At 38.9% G+C, this 18,729-nt stretch overlaps 1 protein-coding gene across 1 annotated transcript; it reads left to right on the top strand.

The window, feature by feature from the left end:
• The first annotated feature begins 14,051 nt into the window (after positions 1-14,051).
• On the top strand, positions 14,052-18,277 carry Slitrk1 (SLIT and NTRK like family member 1). The gene is made up of 2 exons (XM_042285319.2): positions 14,052-14,493; positions 14,966-18,277. The coding sequence occupies exon 2, from the start codon at positions 15,019-15,021 to the stop codon at positions 17,107-17,109; it is 2,091 nt and encodes a 696-aa protein (XP_042141253.1). The 5' UTR covers positions 14,052-14,493; positions 14,966-15,018; the 3' UTR covers positions 17,110-18,277.
• The last annotated feature ends 452 nt before the right edge of the window (positions 18,278-18,729 follow it).

Raw genomic sequence — 18,729 nt, 5'->3', positions numbered from 1 at the left:
TAAAATTTTTATTGTTTAAGAATTTTATACATGCATATAGTGTGTTATATGAGCATATAATATGTTTTGACCAAATTCACCTCCTGATACCTTCCCCACTGTTGGTTCCTCTGTCGGCCCTCTCATCCCTTTTCCCTCCATACTTCATTGGCTCTAAATCAACTCAGTGCTACCTCTATATTGGATAGCAATTTCCTACAAAATAAAAGATCCATTTTGGAAGAAATTTGTTAAGACACAAGATGATCTAAACGGAAGTAAAACATTCAGCCTTGTAGGACATGCTTGTTAAGATGTAGAATATTAAGAAAGATGAAACATTCAATCTCATAAGGAGACTTTTTAAGATATAGGATATTCTAAGAAGAGAGAAAGCATTCCACACTTGAGGGATTCTCTTTCAGTTCATGAAGTAAAAAACTCAATGACTTCAGAAGTCCCTGAAACTGATGAAATATAATAGGTCTTTTCTATCCCAAGCATATATAAGCAGTAAAGTCTACTGAGAGATACTCTCAGACAAGCTGAGCTTCCTGGAAAAGGCAAAGATCAGCAGAACTACCTGGAAAAGGCTGGAAAAAGCTCTGATCATTGAGCAACGTGAGAAAAACAGTTCCAATCTGTTGCATTGCCTACAATTAGTATGTGTTTTAGATTTCCTGCTTTCATGAGCTATCATCCACGCAGTGGTGATTCATCTGTCATTTCTCCTCTTATAAGTAACCCCTCATGCATACTCCTGTGGTGAAGCATGTTGGACTTTGATGTTGTCTTTATTTTGGACTGTTTTTGGTTCTATTTCTACAGAAAGATGTGTTTCTTCCCATCTCTCCAGGAGTAGTGTCACATAGCACTTCATGTACACAGGTGTAGTACCATCTATTGTAGCATGGGTACCCTCTCATGAGCCTTATTCTTGAAGAAATTTTTTCTCTTTGGTAGCTTCCATGAGCCCCTCCTCCATCCATGCTGGAAGGGCTAGATCTTGTATATTTCTTACAAATGTAGTCATAGACACTAAAAGGTCAGTTTTTTGATTTTCAAATATACTTCATTTTATGTATAACAACACAGTTTATATAGTAAAGAAACTTCTAATATAATGACAATATCATTGTAAACAGAATTAAGAAACAAACACTTCATCTAACTTGGCCAATGCATCTAATTATGAAGTGACTAGTCATGTCTGAAACCTAATTGTAGTAATGATCAATGGAATAAAAAAAGTCCAACTTTCACAACTACAGCTTCAAAAGAATAACAGATATTGCATTCTTTTGGATGAAAGAATGGTTCTTGTTATTTCAGTGCAGAGAAAGTTGAATTCACATATTTTTGGCATTGGGGGGGAGTTATGATTTGAAATTAGAAAACATATACTAGTACTTAAATTTATCTTTTTCTCTTAATCTTTTTCTTTCTTATTTTTCATGTAAACTTTTCTTTCTCTTTTTATATCTCCTCCATTTTACATATTAATTATCAGCTTCCTTATTTTGTAAACTTATAAGAGATCTTTTTGTCAGTTCACTTTGTTTTCTGATATTGTTTTTGTATTTTCAGAGCTATCTTTAACTAGCTAAAATAAATTTAAATAATCACTTTCTCAGTATGGTGTTGATATTTAAAAAATCATGAATTGTTGGGTTGGAAAGGTGGCTCAGTGGTTAAGAGTACTTGTTGCTCGGGAAGAGGACCCAGGATTAATTCCCAGCATGTACAAGGTAGTTCACTACCATTTCAAACACCAATTACAGGAATGCAATGCTTTTTTCTGACCTCTTTAGGTACCATATGTGCATGCGGCACATAGGTATACATTCAGGCAAAGCATTTATATGCAAAATTAAAATAAATAAAACAATATTTTTAAATCATAAATTATTAACTTTCTAAAATTATTTTGTACATGTATAAATGTTATCATTTGAGTTTTGATATATTATGTCTCTGTTTGGTAAACTAAATAAAGAATTGCTCAAAATTAGTTAAAATGTTTTGTTTCTATGACTAGACTATATCTTGTACTTATTTTCCTTTGGTTTCTTTATATATAGTTTGATTATATTTGATAACAATTTATGTGAAGAATACATCATAAATAAATTACCCTCACTGTGAAAAATTAGAAATTCTATTTATACTATATAGGAAAATGGAAGAGTAAGTAAAAAAATTAAACACACACACACAGAGATGAGTCAGTTTTTTCTCATGTGTGTAGGTGTTAAGGTTGATACCTTTGGATTGAATAATATCAAAGGATTCATCACTAGAGAAGACGTATTGTCCCTCTCTTGGTGGCCATTAATTGCATGTTGTTCTTCATCTGTGGTTAAGATCTTGAGAGATTTCCTTCATCCATGCTGGCGTGTCAATGGATGTTGTCACTGTGCTGGTCTTGCTCAGGTAACCATGTTGTTGAGAGGTTTCCTGCATGTTTCCGTGTCAACGGGTGTTGTCACTGTGCTGGTCTTGTTCAGATAACCATGCTGTTGAGAGTTCATGACTGCAGCTCCTCTGTCATATATAGAAAACTCTCCCATGGGAGACTTCCTGGTCCTTGATTATTCACAATCTTCCTGCCCCTCTTCTGAGTTTTAGGGCTTGCATTGTAGATGTAACAACTGTATCAATCAGTTGCTCTCTGCATTTGGAGCTAATTATGGTAGCTCTGCTGCAGAAACTGGCTTCTTTAATGAAACAGTTCCTAATTTTTATGGAAGCTACAGGATGGAGAAAAAAATTAAGGCAAAACATTTCAGTCTACAAAGACTATATGTCACTGTCATTTTGATGTGAATTTCAACTTGAAATATATTGACTTGAAATAACTGGGAACTGAAAGACAGGCTGTAGTATATTATTTTAAGGTGTGTTACTTTTGTTTATCTTGCATTTGTTTAACTCTGTGAAGCTGTGTTACTGTGCCTCTGTAAAGTAACCAATTGTCTAATAAAGAACTGGCCAGTAAAGGCAGGAGAAAGGATAGGTGGGGCTGGCAGGCAGAAGGAATATATAGAAGGAGAAATCTGGCCAAAGAAAAGGCAGCAGCTAGAGAAGGAGGAGGTCTCCAGAAGCCAGCAACCCAGTTACACTGCAAGCCACAGAGTAAGTGTAAGATTTACAGAAGAGAATAGGAAATATCCAGAGGCAAAAAGTAGATGGGATAATTTGAGTTAAGGAAAGCTGGCTAGAAACTAAACCAAGCTATGGCTGGGCATTTATAATTAAGAATAAGCCTTTGGTTGTTATTTATTTGGGAGCTGGGTGGAAAGCCCCCCAAAAAGATCCAAAGGAAATAAAAAACAACAATACAGGCTGTAATTATAATACAAATGCACCTTTCATGATCTGCTTTCATTGGTTTATTTAGTTATTCAACACTTTATATGTAATGGCACCTACGAGCCAAAACATCTGTGTGTAGGTCTGAAAACAACTTGTACAAGCTGGTTCTCTCCTTCCATCGAGTGTGTCTGAAGGGTCAAACTGACGTCATCAATCAGGATAGCAAACCATTTTATATACTGAATCTTCTTGCTGGTTCTTACAGTATATTTTCAAAGTAATATATTGGCTTAATGTGATGTTTATCAAAAGTTTACCGATTTTCCATTTGCCTTTTTTTTTTTTGCAATAAATCTTATTGTATATAAAACACTGTAGAAAACCTAGATCCAGGCAGGCACATAAGGAACAGGAGGAAGAGTAACATTTTCTCTGGTTGGCATCAAGCCAATATGATCTTAGGTGCCAAATTCAGGTGACCTCAGAAGATGTTCCTGGGAATACTCTGATGTCACTTAGAGAAAAGAGGTAATAAAGATAAAGCTGAAGTGAAGGGCAAACCATAATTCTATAGGTCTCACTAACATAAGAATTCTCTTTTTTTTTTTTTTTTTTTTTTTTCCATGACTGAATGCCGAATGCCGTTTATTGAAAGAGGGAAGAAACCTTAAATACAGGCTTACAGCACAAATGGAGGAACCCCCGGAGGGCAGAAGTTCGCTACCAATGGTCTACATTCCAGACCCAATGTTCTACATTCTTGCATCTAAGTTGTTAACGCCCAATATGCAGGATACACAAACAAGGAACTTCCCTTAAGCATTCAGAAGGGTGGATACCGGCAGGGAATCTGAATAGGGAGGACATCTGATCAAGGTCAGCAAGCAAGGCCGCAGCCACTCACAGTCGGGGGCCAGGGCCCATGGTGCCCACAGGTCCCCCCTTTTTATTAAATGAGCTTCTGACTTAGGTGGTCTGCTGGTCCCACGCAAGAATTCTCTTTTCAAAAATGATCATATCCTTTGATTTTGTGTTCTGCTCTTTGTTCAAACTAATATTTTGAAATGTTAAACTATTGTTTTTTGATAAGTAGCTCCAGTAGCCTACTTTGTATAAATCTTTCACGAGATAACACTAGACAAAGAGTTTGTAGAGTTTGGGAGCATGATAGAGCCTTTCACCTGAGCAGTGGTTTCTATAGTGCGTACCTCCAGAGTGGTCTGCTTTCTTACTGCATTCCCTCTGTGCCAGTGTGAGGCTGCACTGCACTAAGTCTTGTGGGGAGAAGATGTTAGCCCAGCAGTTGTTCCGAGAATATTAATTCCAAAATCTAAAGTTTTGCTTAAAACTTTATTTTTAGAATATTCCAGTATAAAAGCTGTTTTGATCACTGAACATTTTGATTAGGAGGATAGAAAATAAATTCTCAGATTTATGTGCAGACTTTTACAACAGAAAGTGAACATCACATAAAATGGTCAAACATTGTGATGCTTGCATTATATCAGGTATTCACAAACCCTTGAGTATTTTAGAGAATTCTATTAAACTAATTTATAAAGGCAATGTACATCTTAAATCCATATTATATATTTTCCACTTTTTTTGTCCCCTTGCTATTTAAACTCCCTTGTCTTAGTTAACTTTTTAAGCTAAAAGAAGAAATGATGGATTTCTTATGATATTGTCATACATGGTTTCTTCTTATTCATCTCCTTGATCCCTGGCTGATGCTCCTGAGCTCCTCACCAGTGAGTCTCCTTCCTCCCTCAGCACCATATTTGTGTTTTAGCTCACATTATTTCATTAATCTGTTTTTAAAGACACCCTATCTTCCTACCTTAAGACCTCTTCTTCCTCATCACATGGTCTTTCTTTGTATAGCAATTAATTTCTTTTCTTTTATAAACTACATGTTAAATGTTATATTCACTTATCTCAGCAAAAATTAACCCCCTCAAATGAGCTTAGTTATTATTAATTACTGATATCCAAGTCACACCTGCATTCTGTCTAGAGATGTGTTCAGCATACATCTCCAAGGATGGAAAGAATCATTTCTCAGTATGTTATAGAATTAGGCATGATCTGAATCTGTGAACTGAAAATCCAATACTTCTATCTTATTTAAAATGTACCTTGATTATACTGCCTAGTACACTATTTGTGTGATAATCATTCTTGTAACACAGACCTGAGACATGAAATATTGATTATGTAATTAATAATATGTTGCTACATTGTAGTATTTATATCAAATTATGAATTTAAAAGGAGCTGAAGAAAAATTGGGCATCATGTACTTTTACTCCTAGAAAGTGAACCTAGGGAAGGAGTTTAGTGAGAAGCTAGGAACAGATTCATTTTGCTCATATGTTAGATCTGACTTAGTCAAGCAGAAAAGACATTTTTTGAAAGGAGTCTAGAGAGTGCAAAGAATTTCGTGAAGGGCAAAAGCACTAGATTTGGTGTGTGGCACAAAATGTGATTTATAATCTGAATTTACTGAAGCCATAGAACAGCCAAGGCCTACTGAGGGTGATGCTCTTGATCTGATAAATGACAGAAGAGATACTGATAACACTAGTAACACACACACACACACACACACACACACACACACACACACACACACACACACATTTTGCCACACCTTTCTTCTACTGTGCTGGGCACCTCATATTGCTGCCACCATCTATGACCACCAGACTATCTGGTTCATTCTTGAGCTCATAAACTCTGATTTCCAAATCCAAATGTTTGAATCGAATTGTCTAGCCACGTCATATGATCTGCCTCAGCCACTGTGAGTTCTAGGCAATGAATATTTCATGTTTTTAGCTTTTACTATCATAATACAATTTGCTTCCAAGCAAAAATTATACGGTTGGAAATTGACCAGTCCTTGAATTGGAGGAAACTTATCCATCATAAACATACTAATGAGTATCATTCCTGTCTGTGACACTAATTCTACAGGCTTTCCTCTATTCCAGGCAACTGTGAGATGTTACATTTCCACAGTCCAATACTTCCCATAAATTTAAGACCTGATGTTTCCAAGTAAACAGAAAAAAACTTCTTTTCAATTTAATAAACCATATTTAATGACTCCTTGTTTCAGTATTCAAAATGTATGTAGATTCCCACTTCTATGATACCAATATAAAAATTAATCATAAATATTAAATCTTTTAGTAGAGAGATATAATGATGTTTAACAATTTTTTACCACACTGTGTTCATATATAATGATCTTAAAAACAACCATTTCTGATAAATGAACTTTTCTACCTGGCCTACCTATAATTCTAATTTTATTAGTATATTCTTAAAGAATAAAGCACATATTCAAGAGGAGTGGATTTTCACTCTCTTTATTGTGTTTTTAATTTTGTCTTGTTGCACTTAATAAGTATTATGTAATATATCATGTCTATCTGTACTGCATGAGAGTATATTGTTTGCATGTGTATGTGACTATGTGTAATAAAAGAATAAATACATGAGTTTAGTATGCTTCTTTCCTTATTACTGATTATTGATCAGGTGCATTAGACTTTATTAACTTTTGTATTAATAAAAAATATAAATTAATCTTCTATGGAAGGAATCATGCATATGTACAATCATGCAGTAAAATATGTTAAGTGCAAATTGTACTTAAAACTCATTTAACTTAGTCTACACAAATGATTCATATCTTAAGTAATTTCCTCAAATCCATAGTTTGTGGATTAATTTATTGATGAGCTACCTAACATTGTGATCATCAGTACTCAGTTTACTATGGACTCTCGCTGTTGAGATTTGAATGGTAAATGTCTACCATAGTCTGAGGCATTCAGTTCTTGGTGGCCAGTCTGTGGTATTGTTGAGATAGGTTGAGGTATCTTGTTAGGGATTCAAGATGTGAGCCCTCAGATTTCTGTTTGTTTTTCTAACTCTACACTCTGTCATCATGGGTTCAAAACTTTTGGAACTATAAATCAAACTCTTTGTTCCATAAGTTTCCTAGTGCTGTGGGATGTTCTCTATGCTGTGAATGTGTTGCTCTAATTGGTTGATAAATACAATGCTGATTGGCCAGTAGCCAGGCAGGAAGTATAGGTGGGATAAAGAGAGAAGGAGAATTCTAGGAAGAAGAAGGTTAAGTCATGAGACACCAGCCTGCCCTTCAGGGAGCAGCATGTAATGGCATACAGGTAAAGCTACGGAACACGTGGCAATATATAGACTAACAGAAATGGGCTGAGTTTAAATGTAAGAGCTAGTCAGTGGTAGGCCTGAGCTAATGGCCGAGCAGTTTTAATATAAGCCTCGGTGTGCTTACTTGGGTTTGAGCGGCTGAGGGGCAGGCAGGACACAGAAAAACTTCAGCTATACCTTAGTCATGGTATTTTATTGCAGCCAACAGAAAAGTAACTAATAAACCCATAGTGTCTCATTCCACTGTGTCAATGACACAGCATTTTTGTTCCTGGTAATCAAAAAAGGAGTAGACATTACAAGATAAATGACTTAGTTCCTGTTTTCAGAAATGATATTATCTATTGTAAAGCAAATCTATGTAAAAGAAACAACTAGTGTTTAGTCTTTTAAATATGCTAAGAATAAATAGACTGACATGATGGCTTGGCTGGAAAAGATTTTAAACCGAAATCATGTCTATAAAGTTAAAAACAAAGTATTAAATTCAACAATGTACTCAATAAATTATTGAAAGTCAAACTGAGTTTAAGTAAAACTATTATGTTAGGACTGGATTCAGATTAAACATAGTGAACTGACTAGAAAATATTTTAAGTGATAATAAATAGTATTGACTGATGTTTAGTGAAATAGCAAAAATACCAACTACTTACAATGAAGTACAAAGTTTTAAAACATGAATAAAGCAATTTATCAATATTTTTTTCAAATCTGTTAATGCTTACCCTTTAATTAGCAATTCTATTTCTTAGACTCTATAATAAGAAAATAAACAATAATTTTCAGATGTAAAAGTAGTTTGTAGCTTTATTTATAAGAGTATAATTTTAAAATAAATTACAAATCAAAATCTATGAATTTATTTAAATCAATTATTTTATGTTATTCAAAGAAATTCAGCTTCTAAGTTATAATAGGGAGAATTAATCAATACTGTTTCTTTTACAGATAAATAAACAAATGATATTTCTAATGTTTATGTGTACTTTACAACCAGAAATCTCTGGTTACTTCAATTTTGTTTTCAGCTTCAGTGTTTTTTATTTTAATTTTATTTTTTCTTTGTTATTATTTTATACATGTTTTATTCTTCTTACTGTGTGTGTAGGTGTGTGTGTGTGTGTGTGTGTGTGTGTGTGTGTGTGTGTGTGTGTGTGCGTGTGCAGGATGCAGGATCAGGGTACAGCTTACACTTGCAGGAGCTTGTTCATTCTTTATGCCACATATGTGCCAGGGATTGAACTTTGAACTCACACCCCTCAGTTTGTGGCAATAGATCTTTGCACATACCATCTATCTACCCCAAGCATTTCAAAAGTAGTTTATTGACTTTGATTTCCTAAGTTCTGTAACATTATCAATAGCTATTACCCCCATTGAAATGAATATATAAAAATGTGCACAAATCCTATATACTAAATACTTTAGAGTATAAGAACATGTTAGTATTTCTATATCTCCTGACTTACAATTATTATAAAAAATCAATGACAGTTTTCTATCTTATGAAATAGAGGAAAAACAGTAACAGCTTAAACTCAGCACCATAGTGGTTACTATATTCAGTACTTAAGTCACACCTTAGAAAATATGATAATACAGTAGCATGCTTTTGAAATCTAACTATGAAATGTCCAGAGGAGACGAGAGACACTGACTCTTCTTTGAGAATGAAAGTAATTTTCTCCTTTCTCCTGTGTTTTTGCCTTTTGTTGCTGGTGGTGGTTTTTGTTTTGTTTTGTTTGTCCTCCTGCCTCAGCTTCTTGAGTGCTGAGATCATGAGTGAACTCTGCTACTGATGGCTATTAAAATAATGCCTGATTATAAGGTCTTGTGATCCCTACTAGCAAGATGCCATGCAGGCAATTTGGAGAGAACTCATTAATGTTCTTATCCGTGTGCAGACTGTGTACACTATGTGATTGACCACACACAAGGTATCTCCACTGGTGAAATAGGGGACAGACTGTTTTGGAGATAACCATTTTGTGATTAGATTGACAACCAAATAAGTAGAAGGCAATTCATATCTGGTAATATAAACCTGAACAAAAGGCTGCACAAGGAAGCCATGGACCCAGGGGAACCCTAGTTCCATTCTTTCCGTTAAGTGTGCATGTTTCGAAATACCTCTCTAGACATTGTTATGCACATAGACCAGTCTAGGTCTCAGTCTAGGGCAGAGAAACACTTTTGCTTTTTTCCTGATGTTGATGGTTAATTCAGTTGGCCTTATCTGGTTGAGTGCTGAAAATAAATGTCAGTTGAGTGTTCAGCCTCAAATGGGACATTCCTATCATACCTCCCTTTATACCATAAATACCAGAGAGAATCACAGAAGGAGGCACATGAAGAATGTAAGAAATAGAGTAGAGATGACTGAGAGCACTGGCTAATCTTCCAGAAGCCCTTAGTTCAAGTCACAGGACCCATGTGGCTTTTAACAAGTATCTATAACTCCAGTTCCAGGGAATCCAATCTCTCTATGGAACACCTTTCTTACTGTGTGTACACGGGGCATGGTCATACATGTAGGGAAAACAGCCATACACATAAAACAAAAATAAATATAAAAAAAATGATAGGAAAAGGAATCTAAGAGCTGGTGGGTAGATGTGGGAGAAATGCCATAGGACACTGCCATCTAGATATGGCATGGTAATAATAATCATGAATACTTAGCAGCACAGGATAGCTCCACAAATTGAACCCTTCAACATTTCCTTATGAATAGAGGTGCTCATAAGGCCATATTCTTACCTGAAGAGCTAACAGCTGTTACTGGTTTCAGGAGGAGGGGTGTTATTTTCTTCAGTGATGTAACTACCAGACAAACTGTTGGGAAGAAGAGATTCAGACAGAAAGAAAAATAAATAATGATGAAGAATATAAACATAACAAGGTGCATGTAAGTATAAAATTGTTTTTAAAAAGAAAGAAATACAAAACAATAAGTAAATGAATAAATAAAGCTCAAAGGCATTTGGATTGTTTGATGTGTAGTTTTATCCAGTCCTGTCTGGGCCCGCAGCCTCTCAGACCCAAATGAACACACAGACACTTACATTATTTAAACTATTTGGCCTAATGTCTCAGGCTTCTTGCTATCTAGTTCTTACATCTTAAATTAACTCATTTCTATAAATCTATACTTTGCCACGTGGCTCATGGTTTAATGATATCTTTATATGTTGCTTCTCCTGGTGGCAACAGCTGGTAGTGTCTCCTCCCTCAGCCCTCCTGTTTCCAGAATTCTGCTCTCTCTTTGTCCCAGCTATACTTCCTGCCTGGCTACCGGTCTATCAGCACTTTATTTATTAACCAATCAGAACAACACATTTGCAACATACAGATATCCACAGCATTGATGACACATAAAATTTCACTTGAATGCTTTTAATGTCCATCAAGAAATTTATGGTGAGCTGAGCAGGTTGGTACTGGGTAATCCCAGTGCTTAATTGCCTGAGGCAGAAAGAACACTAGTTTGTGACCTCCTTGTTCTAGGCAAGGACTTGTCTTAGTGCAACATGGAGAGGGAGTGAAAAAAAAAAAAAAGGAGAAAAAGAAGCCCATTGTTATACATGAATATTCAGCATTTTGGTTTATAAGATTTTTCCTCCTCTTTTACAATGTATTTATTCTGGGCATGGTGACACACGCCTTTAATCCCAGCACTCATGAGGCAGAGTCAGGAGGACCTCTGAGTACAAGGCAGCCTGGTCTACAAAGCCAGTTTCAGGACCACCAGGGCTACACAGAGAAACCCTGTCTTGAAAAACTAACTAAATTAATGAACATTTACATTAAAAATAAGAATTTTTGTATATTTATTTTCAACAGAACCATTTGTGTTTTTCTATGCTTTGTTTTATACTGAATAGCCATCATAGGTAGTATAATCTTCATATATTCTTATTAAATTTAACTATTCATCTGTCACACTGGCCTTGCCATATTGTCTTTTCAGAGTATAAAATAATAAACTATTTAAGGAGAAACCCTGTCTTGAAAAAACTAAAAAGAAAAAAAAGAAAAAAACATTTCATAATATATCTATGTCAAAAATTCTGACAGCACTCTTTCTAATATGACTATGATTTGAGGAGGAACAAGTCATAAAGTAAAGTGGGAATGTTAATGGAAAGGTTGAAATCTTAAGACCATTATCAATAATGGTAAGTTAACTAAATTCTGTTTATTTTAGTAAAACTAAATTTGTTCTTTGAGTCTCTTCACATAAAGAACTCTTTGGTATGTCAAAATGAAAAGTCAGCACCTGGTGAGCGTATAGTTTTATGTGACTACAAGGAACACTGCTTCCTCTAATCAGCCAGGGCATTTGGGGCTTCTGGTTCCGTTGCTGTAATTTCTTTTTCCTTCAGTGGCTTGCTCCTTTCTGTCAAACTCAAACTGGACAGAAGGAACCAGATAATTTGATCATGGCTTCAGAGAGGAAGATATTTTAGCCCTAAGTTCTGCTGTTTCTATTGAAACAGAAATGGTTTTGTTCCATTTGTGTTCTCTAGTCCAGAGTTCGAAGCTGCATAGCATTCACTCAGTGAAATTGTCTGTGATGAAGGTTGTTTCCTCAGCCTGCACACAGCCATCAGTCAATCTAAAAGGAGAAATGAGAAGCTGCAAGAATGCGCCCCCTTCCGCATACATACACACACTGACACATATAAGAATCAAGTGTTGATCTCTATCCTTCCTCCAACCAAATCTTCCAAGTGTACAACAATTTTCGTATATATGATGCATGAATTTCTTACCACTTACCTAATCAGCTTCTAGATCCATAAATAAATAAATAAATAATTTTAACATATCTACACCCCCTCCAACATTGGAAACATCCCCAATACCAATTTTGCTCTCAAATTTTCATTCCTCGGTCTTCCCAAAATGCAATCTTACTTGCGTATTTGATTTTATGCAAATTATTAACTGGCCTGTACAGTTGTTAAGCTTGTGTAAGACATAATTGAAAGGGAAAGTGTCCTTAAGTAAGTCATCTATATTTCAGCTACAGAAAAGATGGTGGCCCATGCCTTACTTGTAATGTTTGATCCCAACACTCAGAAGGCAGGAGCAGAGGCAGGTGGATCTCTGAGTTCTAGGCCAACCTTTTCTACACAGAGAGTTCCAGGACTGCCAGAACTACAAAGAGAAACCCTATTTCTTCTTTGGGGAAGGGGAAATCAAAGAACATGTCTGTTAATTTTTCAAAATCCTATAAATTCAAATCCCTATAAAGATTCATAATATTCTTGTAATTTTTGTAAATGAAAAACATGCCATCTCTGTTAAAACTCAGTTTCACTGACTTCCAAGAAAAAAGCAAAATGTCAGTTTCAGCTCTTAAAGAAACTGTGTTTTTTAAATTCTAAGTCTGAGTAAGGTAACAATCCTCTTCCTGGGGAAACTGTAAGCATTACTCTCCCTAGCCTCATTGACCCAGGGTGAGCTGGGAAGGAGGTGCAACTATCCTGACTACAGAGTAGGATTTATACTCTCTCCTGTTGGAACACAACTTGTTACTTACTTGCATGTATTTTAAATCCCAGGGATCTGATATAAAAACTTTGTAAGTTGTGTATGTGTATATGTGGTTGTGAGTGTGCCTGTGTGTGCCTCTGTGTGTGTGTGTGTGTGTGTGTGTGTGTGTGTGTGTGTGTGTGTGTGTGTGAGAGAGAGAGAGAGAGAGAGAGAGAGAGAGAGAGAGAGAGAGAGAGAGAGAGAGAGAGAGAGAGAGAGAGAATGTATGTGTGGTTGCTGAGTGCCAGATTACCACAGGGTTTTTAAGAGCCTTCACAATCTGGAAATTTTCCTCATCCCCTTCTCTCATTTTCTGAATGTCACTGAAAGCTTTGTGGTCTGAAATCAAAGACCTTAAGCATGCATTGTGCTTTCATTCTGCAGATTTAAATAACATTCAAGAAATGCCACCAGAAAAACCCAACTCTCTATGACCAAATTGACTGAAATTCTATAACAACTTTAAAATGGAAAAGTATATGTCTCAATTATATACCTGGAAACAAATATTCTCCAACAAATTGTGATATTATGTAATATATATATTTCGAATAGCCGCTTTCTATGTGCAAAAATAAAATAGAGGCTCCGAAGGCATCAAACGGTATAAAACGTTGTACCGCAGAGAAGGCAGGAACGCATTTAAAGCACCGATGAAAATGGCGTGCAATATAATTACCTCAAATTGCTGTTCGCTTGACACCCTGACACTAATTTTATTCAAGCCATTGGGAAATAAATGTTTTAAAAGCCGTGCTTTCGGAACGCTGGAGCTCGCGGGGGTTGTGAGGTCTTTAAGGAAAGGAAAGGGTAAAGTTTCTAGCAAGCAGAAAGAATTAAATAATCAATTTAAAATAAGCTTCTATGTAGATCGACAGCCTTTAATACCCACGTTTTTAACGCTTGCCCTATACGTGGATTTTTTTTTTTTTTTTCTTTCAGCATTCCCTCACCAGATGGATTTTTGCTACTGCAGATCAGCAGAGGGTGTCAGATCTTTCAGAGTGCACCAGGCTGGAACCAGCCGAGCTTCTTAGCAACTCCCCCCTCCTCCCCTTTCTCGCGCTCTCTTCCTCCCTCAGACAACTCGCTCCCCCTCTCTCCTCCCCCCTCCACGTAATTCCGAAAGAGCAGAAGAAAGAGAAGGAGAACAAGCAAAGAAGAGCTAGTAAGCACCGGCCGGAGCACAGGAAAAAAGGGCTGAAGCCGGCCAAAGGGGGAAAAGGGATCAGGATGGACATCCACAAAACGCAGCGATTGCGGAAATTTTCCAGCGCCATTGGCTGGGCAGTGTGAGTCTTTTGGTCGGGCGTGATTTCAGCACCGGGGGTACTGGACAGCACCTCGGGGGTACTTCTGGGCAACCCGCAACCAGGACAAGAACTCCTCCAGCCGCCTGGACCGCTGAAGCCGCCGAAAGCCCCTGCTTTGTATCAGAGAGGCAAGGTCAGTCCGACGCACAGCCATCACAGGCAGTGCGCCTGTACTACGCTGCAAACCTGCTTGTTTCTAACATGCACTTGCTTCTAATTGCTAGCATTGTTCCCTTCCTGGTTAGTGAGGACCTCTAAACATGATTCTGTAACGGTGCGTTTCCTTTTAATTTTAGAGGTATATATTTAACTTATTTTGGTTATTTTTAAAGGGTTGAGGGGGAGTAGTTTGCTTTCTCTCTCCTCTCTCTCTCTCTCTCTCCCTCTCTCTTTCCCTACTTTCCACCCCCCTTTTTCTGCTTGCCTTGCACTATGTGCCTGGATAGTTTGTGGATATAATTATTGACTGGCGTCTGGGCTATTGCAGTACGGGGGGGTTAGGGAGGAAGGAATCCACCCCCACCCCCCCAAACCCTTTTTTTCTCTTTCTCTGGGATCGGACATTGGAGCACTAAATGAACTTGAATTGTGTCTGTGGCGAGCAGGATGGTTGCTGTTACTTTGTGATGAGATCTGGGATGAATTGCTCGCTTTAAAAATGCTGCTTTGGATTCTGTTGCTGGAGACGTCTCTTTGTTTTGCCGCTGGAAACGTTACAGGGGACGTTTGTAAAGAGAAGATCTGTTCTTGCAATGAGATAGAAGGGGACTTACACGTAGACTGTGAAAAAAAGGGCTTTACAAGTCTGCAGCGCTTCACCGCCCCGACTTCCCAGTTTTACCATTTATTTCTGCATGGCAATTCCCTCACTCGACTTTTCCCTAATGAGTTCGCTAACTTTTATAATGCGGTTAGTTTGCATATGGAAAACAATGGCTTGCATGAAATCGTTCCGGGGGCTTTTCTGGGGCTGCAGCTGGTGAAACGGCTGCATATCAACAACAACAAGATCAAGTCTTTTCGAAAGCAGACTTTTTTGGGGCTGGACGATCTGGAATACCTCCAGGCTGATTTTAATTTATTACGGGATATAGACCCGGGGGCCTTCCAGGACTTGAACAAGTTGGAAGTCCTCATTTTAAACGACAATCTCATCAGCACCCTACCTGCCAATGTATTCCAGTATGTGCCCATCACCCACCTCGACCTCCGGGGAAACAGGCTGAAAACACTACCCTATGAGGAGGTTTTGGAACAGATCCCTGGCATTGCTGAGATCCTGCTAGAGGATAACCCTTGGGACTGCACCTGTGATCTGCTCTCACTGAAAGAATGGCTGGAGAACATTCCCAAAAATGCCCTGATCGGCCGAGTGGTCTGCGAAGCCCCCACCAGGCTACAGGGTAAAGACCTCAATGAAACCACTGAACAGGACTTGTGTCCTTTGAAAAACCGAGTGGATTCTAGTCTCCCGGCTCCCCCTGCCCAGGAAGAGACCTTCGCTCCTGGCCCCCTGCCAACTCCTTTCAAGACAAATGGGCAAGACGAGCATGCCACCCCAGGGTCTGTTCCAAATGGAGGTACAAAGATCCCGGGCAACTGGCAGCTCAAAATCAAACCCACACCACCGATAGCTACTGGGAGCGCCCGAAACAAACCCCCAGTGCAAGGCTTGCCGTGCCCCGGGGGCTGCAGCTGCGACCACATCCCAAGCTCAGGCTTAAAGATGAACTGTAACAACCGGAACGTGAGCAGCTTGGCTGATTTGAAGCCTAAGCTCTCCAATGTGCAGGAGCTTTTCCTTCGAGATAACAAGATCCACAGCATCCGAAAATCACACTTTGTGGATTACAAGAACCTCATTCTGTTGGACCTGGGCAACAACAACATCGCAAACATCGAGAACAACACTTTCAAGAATCTTTTGGACCTCAGGTGGCTGTACATGGATAGTAACTACCTGGACACGCTGTCCCGGGAGAAATTTGCTGGGCTGCAGAACCTGGAGTATCTGAACGTGGAGTATAACGCGATTCAGCTCATTCTCCCTGGTACTTTTAATGCCATGCCCAAGCTGAGGATTCTTATTCTCAACAACAACTTGCTGAGGTCCCTACCCGTGGACGTTTTTGCAGGTGTCTCCCTGTCTAAGCTCAGCCTGCACAATAATTACTTCATGTACCTCCCAGTGGCAGGGGTGCTGGACCAGTTAACCTCTATCATCCAGATAGACCTGCATGGCAACCCCTGGGAGTGCTCCTGCACCATTGTGCCTTTCAAGCAATGGGCAGAACGTCTGGGCTCCGAGGTGCTGATGAGCGACCTCAAGTGTGAGACGCCGGTGAACTTCTTTAGGAAGGATTTCATGCTGCTCTCCAATGACGAGATCTGCCCCCAGCTGTACGCGAGGATCTCGCCCACGTTAACTTCGCACAGTAAAAACAGCACTGGGTTGGCGGAGACCGGGACGCACTCCAACTCCTACCTAGACACCAGCAGGGTGTCCATCTCCGTGTTGGTCCCGGGACTGCTGCTGGTGTTCGTCACCTCCGCCTTCACCGTGGTGGGCATGCTCGTGTTTATCCTGAGGAACCGAAAGCGGTCCAAGAGAAGGGATGCCAATTCCTCAGCGTCCGAAATTAATTCCCTACAGACAGTCTGTGACTCTTCCTACTGGCACAATGGGCCTTACAATGCAGATGGGGCCCATAGGGTGTATGACTGCGGCTCTCACTCACTCTCAGACTAAGCTCTAGACCCTAAAGGGGGTGGAGTGCAGGAGGCGATGTATCCCCCACGACCGCCAGCATCTCCGGGGAGTAGGAAGGAGAACGTTGACCCAGATCACAAGCCCCGGCGGACATAAGTAAATAAATAACAATGAACTCACTCAACTAAGAGGCTCTGGCCATTAAAGCTTCCCTCTGAAAACAAAGAGCAGACTGTGGAGCTGCTCCGAGTGCAGCTAGCTTGCTCTTTGCTGGGAGCTCCTTTTGACTGAAACTCCAGCATGGGGCCTGCCAGAAGAATTGAGCGCCCTTGCTCTGGGGCAAAGGTCCCTTGGGGCTGGCTGCAGTGGCTCTATACATATATACATATATCACATCTATATAGAGAGATAGATATCTATTTTTCCCCTGTGGATAGCCCGAAGATGGCTCCCTGTTGGTCATGCAGGGATGGGCAGTTGCACGAAGGCATGAATGTATTGTAAATAAATAACTTTGACTCCTGACAAAACACAAAAGTGCTGCATGGCTCGCATGGAATCCACACGCTCCAGGGACTCTGCCCCCCAACCCCAACTCCTCACTGCGACTGGAGACTGCGTCACAGCACCCATCCTCTTACCTGATAAGTCCCATCGTATCAAACTTTCTATAAACAAAATACAGTATAATCAGAAAGTGCCATTCGCCATTATTTGTGATTGGTAGGCAGTTCAGAGCAGCGTATGTTTACTGTGAAAAAAAATGTAAAGGTTTTATTTAAAACATTTGCATGGCTAGTCATCAGTCCATTTTATGAGTTGACAATGTATTTTGTTGAGCAAAGTTTTTAAGGGTTGTTTTGGATTATTTTATTTTGATGGTGATGTTTGACTTTATTTTAGTTTCTGAGGGGGAATATTTTTCTATACATATCCAATAATGCCTTCCATCTGAATGTAAAATAAGTACCCATGATTTCTATTATAGTACCAGTGTAATTATTTAAGAAAAAAGATTCTGGGGCAGTTAAGCATGACCAATTAATGTCACTCTAGTGCTCAGGCTGCGATCCTATGGTAGCAATTGTGTGCTGGTATAAATCTTACTTATAAAGTAGGAACAAAGAACCGAGGAAGCACGTGAAACTTACTAATTCTATTCGAGGATTTTATAATGGCATATTTTTTCAGTATTAAAGTGAAAATGTTTTCAAATCTGGGTCCTTACATTTTTCCAGCTTTCTATTCGGATTTATGGTGGAAGGGGTGGGGGAGGGGGACGGTTGGGGGTGGTTCCTTTCCGAGCCTCCAGAAAGGCTCTCTCCCTAATCACCTTAATGATTAATCATTCACTAGTTCCTCTCCTCACAGTCTGTCACCTCCTCTTCGACTTCACTGCTTTTACACTGTCCATGAAGTATGGTCTTACTCTAACAATGTCCCTCCCTTCTGCCTCCCCTAGTACGTCAGTGAATCCCTTTATTAATACTGGAAATCCCTCACTGATGGTTCTGTTGGTGCTGCCCACACTGCAGATACATTGGAGATGTTAGGATAGATTTGATTTAATTGACTCTGTCTAGATCGGTCTCATTAAACAGAGGCGGATTTCATTGGTCAGCACTCCTCCATGAAAGACAGCCCTAATGACTGGTGGTT

This window comes from Peromyscus maniculatus, chromosome 9, assembly GCF_049852395.1.
Source record: "Peromyscus maniculatus bairdii isolate BWxNUB_F1_BW_parent chromosome 9, HU_Pman_BW_mat_3.1, whole genome shotgun sequence".
NCBI lineage: Eukaryota > Metazoa > Chordata > Mammalia > Rodentia > Cricetidae > Peromyscus > Peromyscus maniculatus.
This window is presented reverse-complemented; position numbering and strand designations above follow the sequence as displayed.

Excerpts from the sequence above, each read along its gene's own strand:
- Slitrk1 (XM_042285319.2), top strand. The coding sequence starts at position 15,019 with ATGCTGCTTTGGATTCTGTTGCTGGAGACGTCTCTTTGTTTTGCCGCT.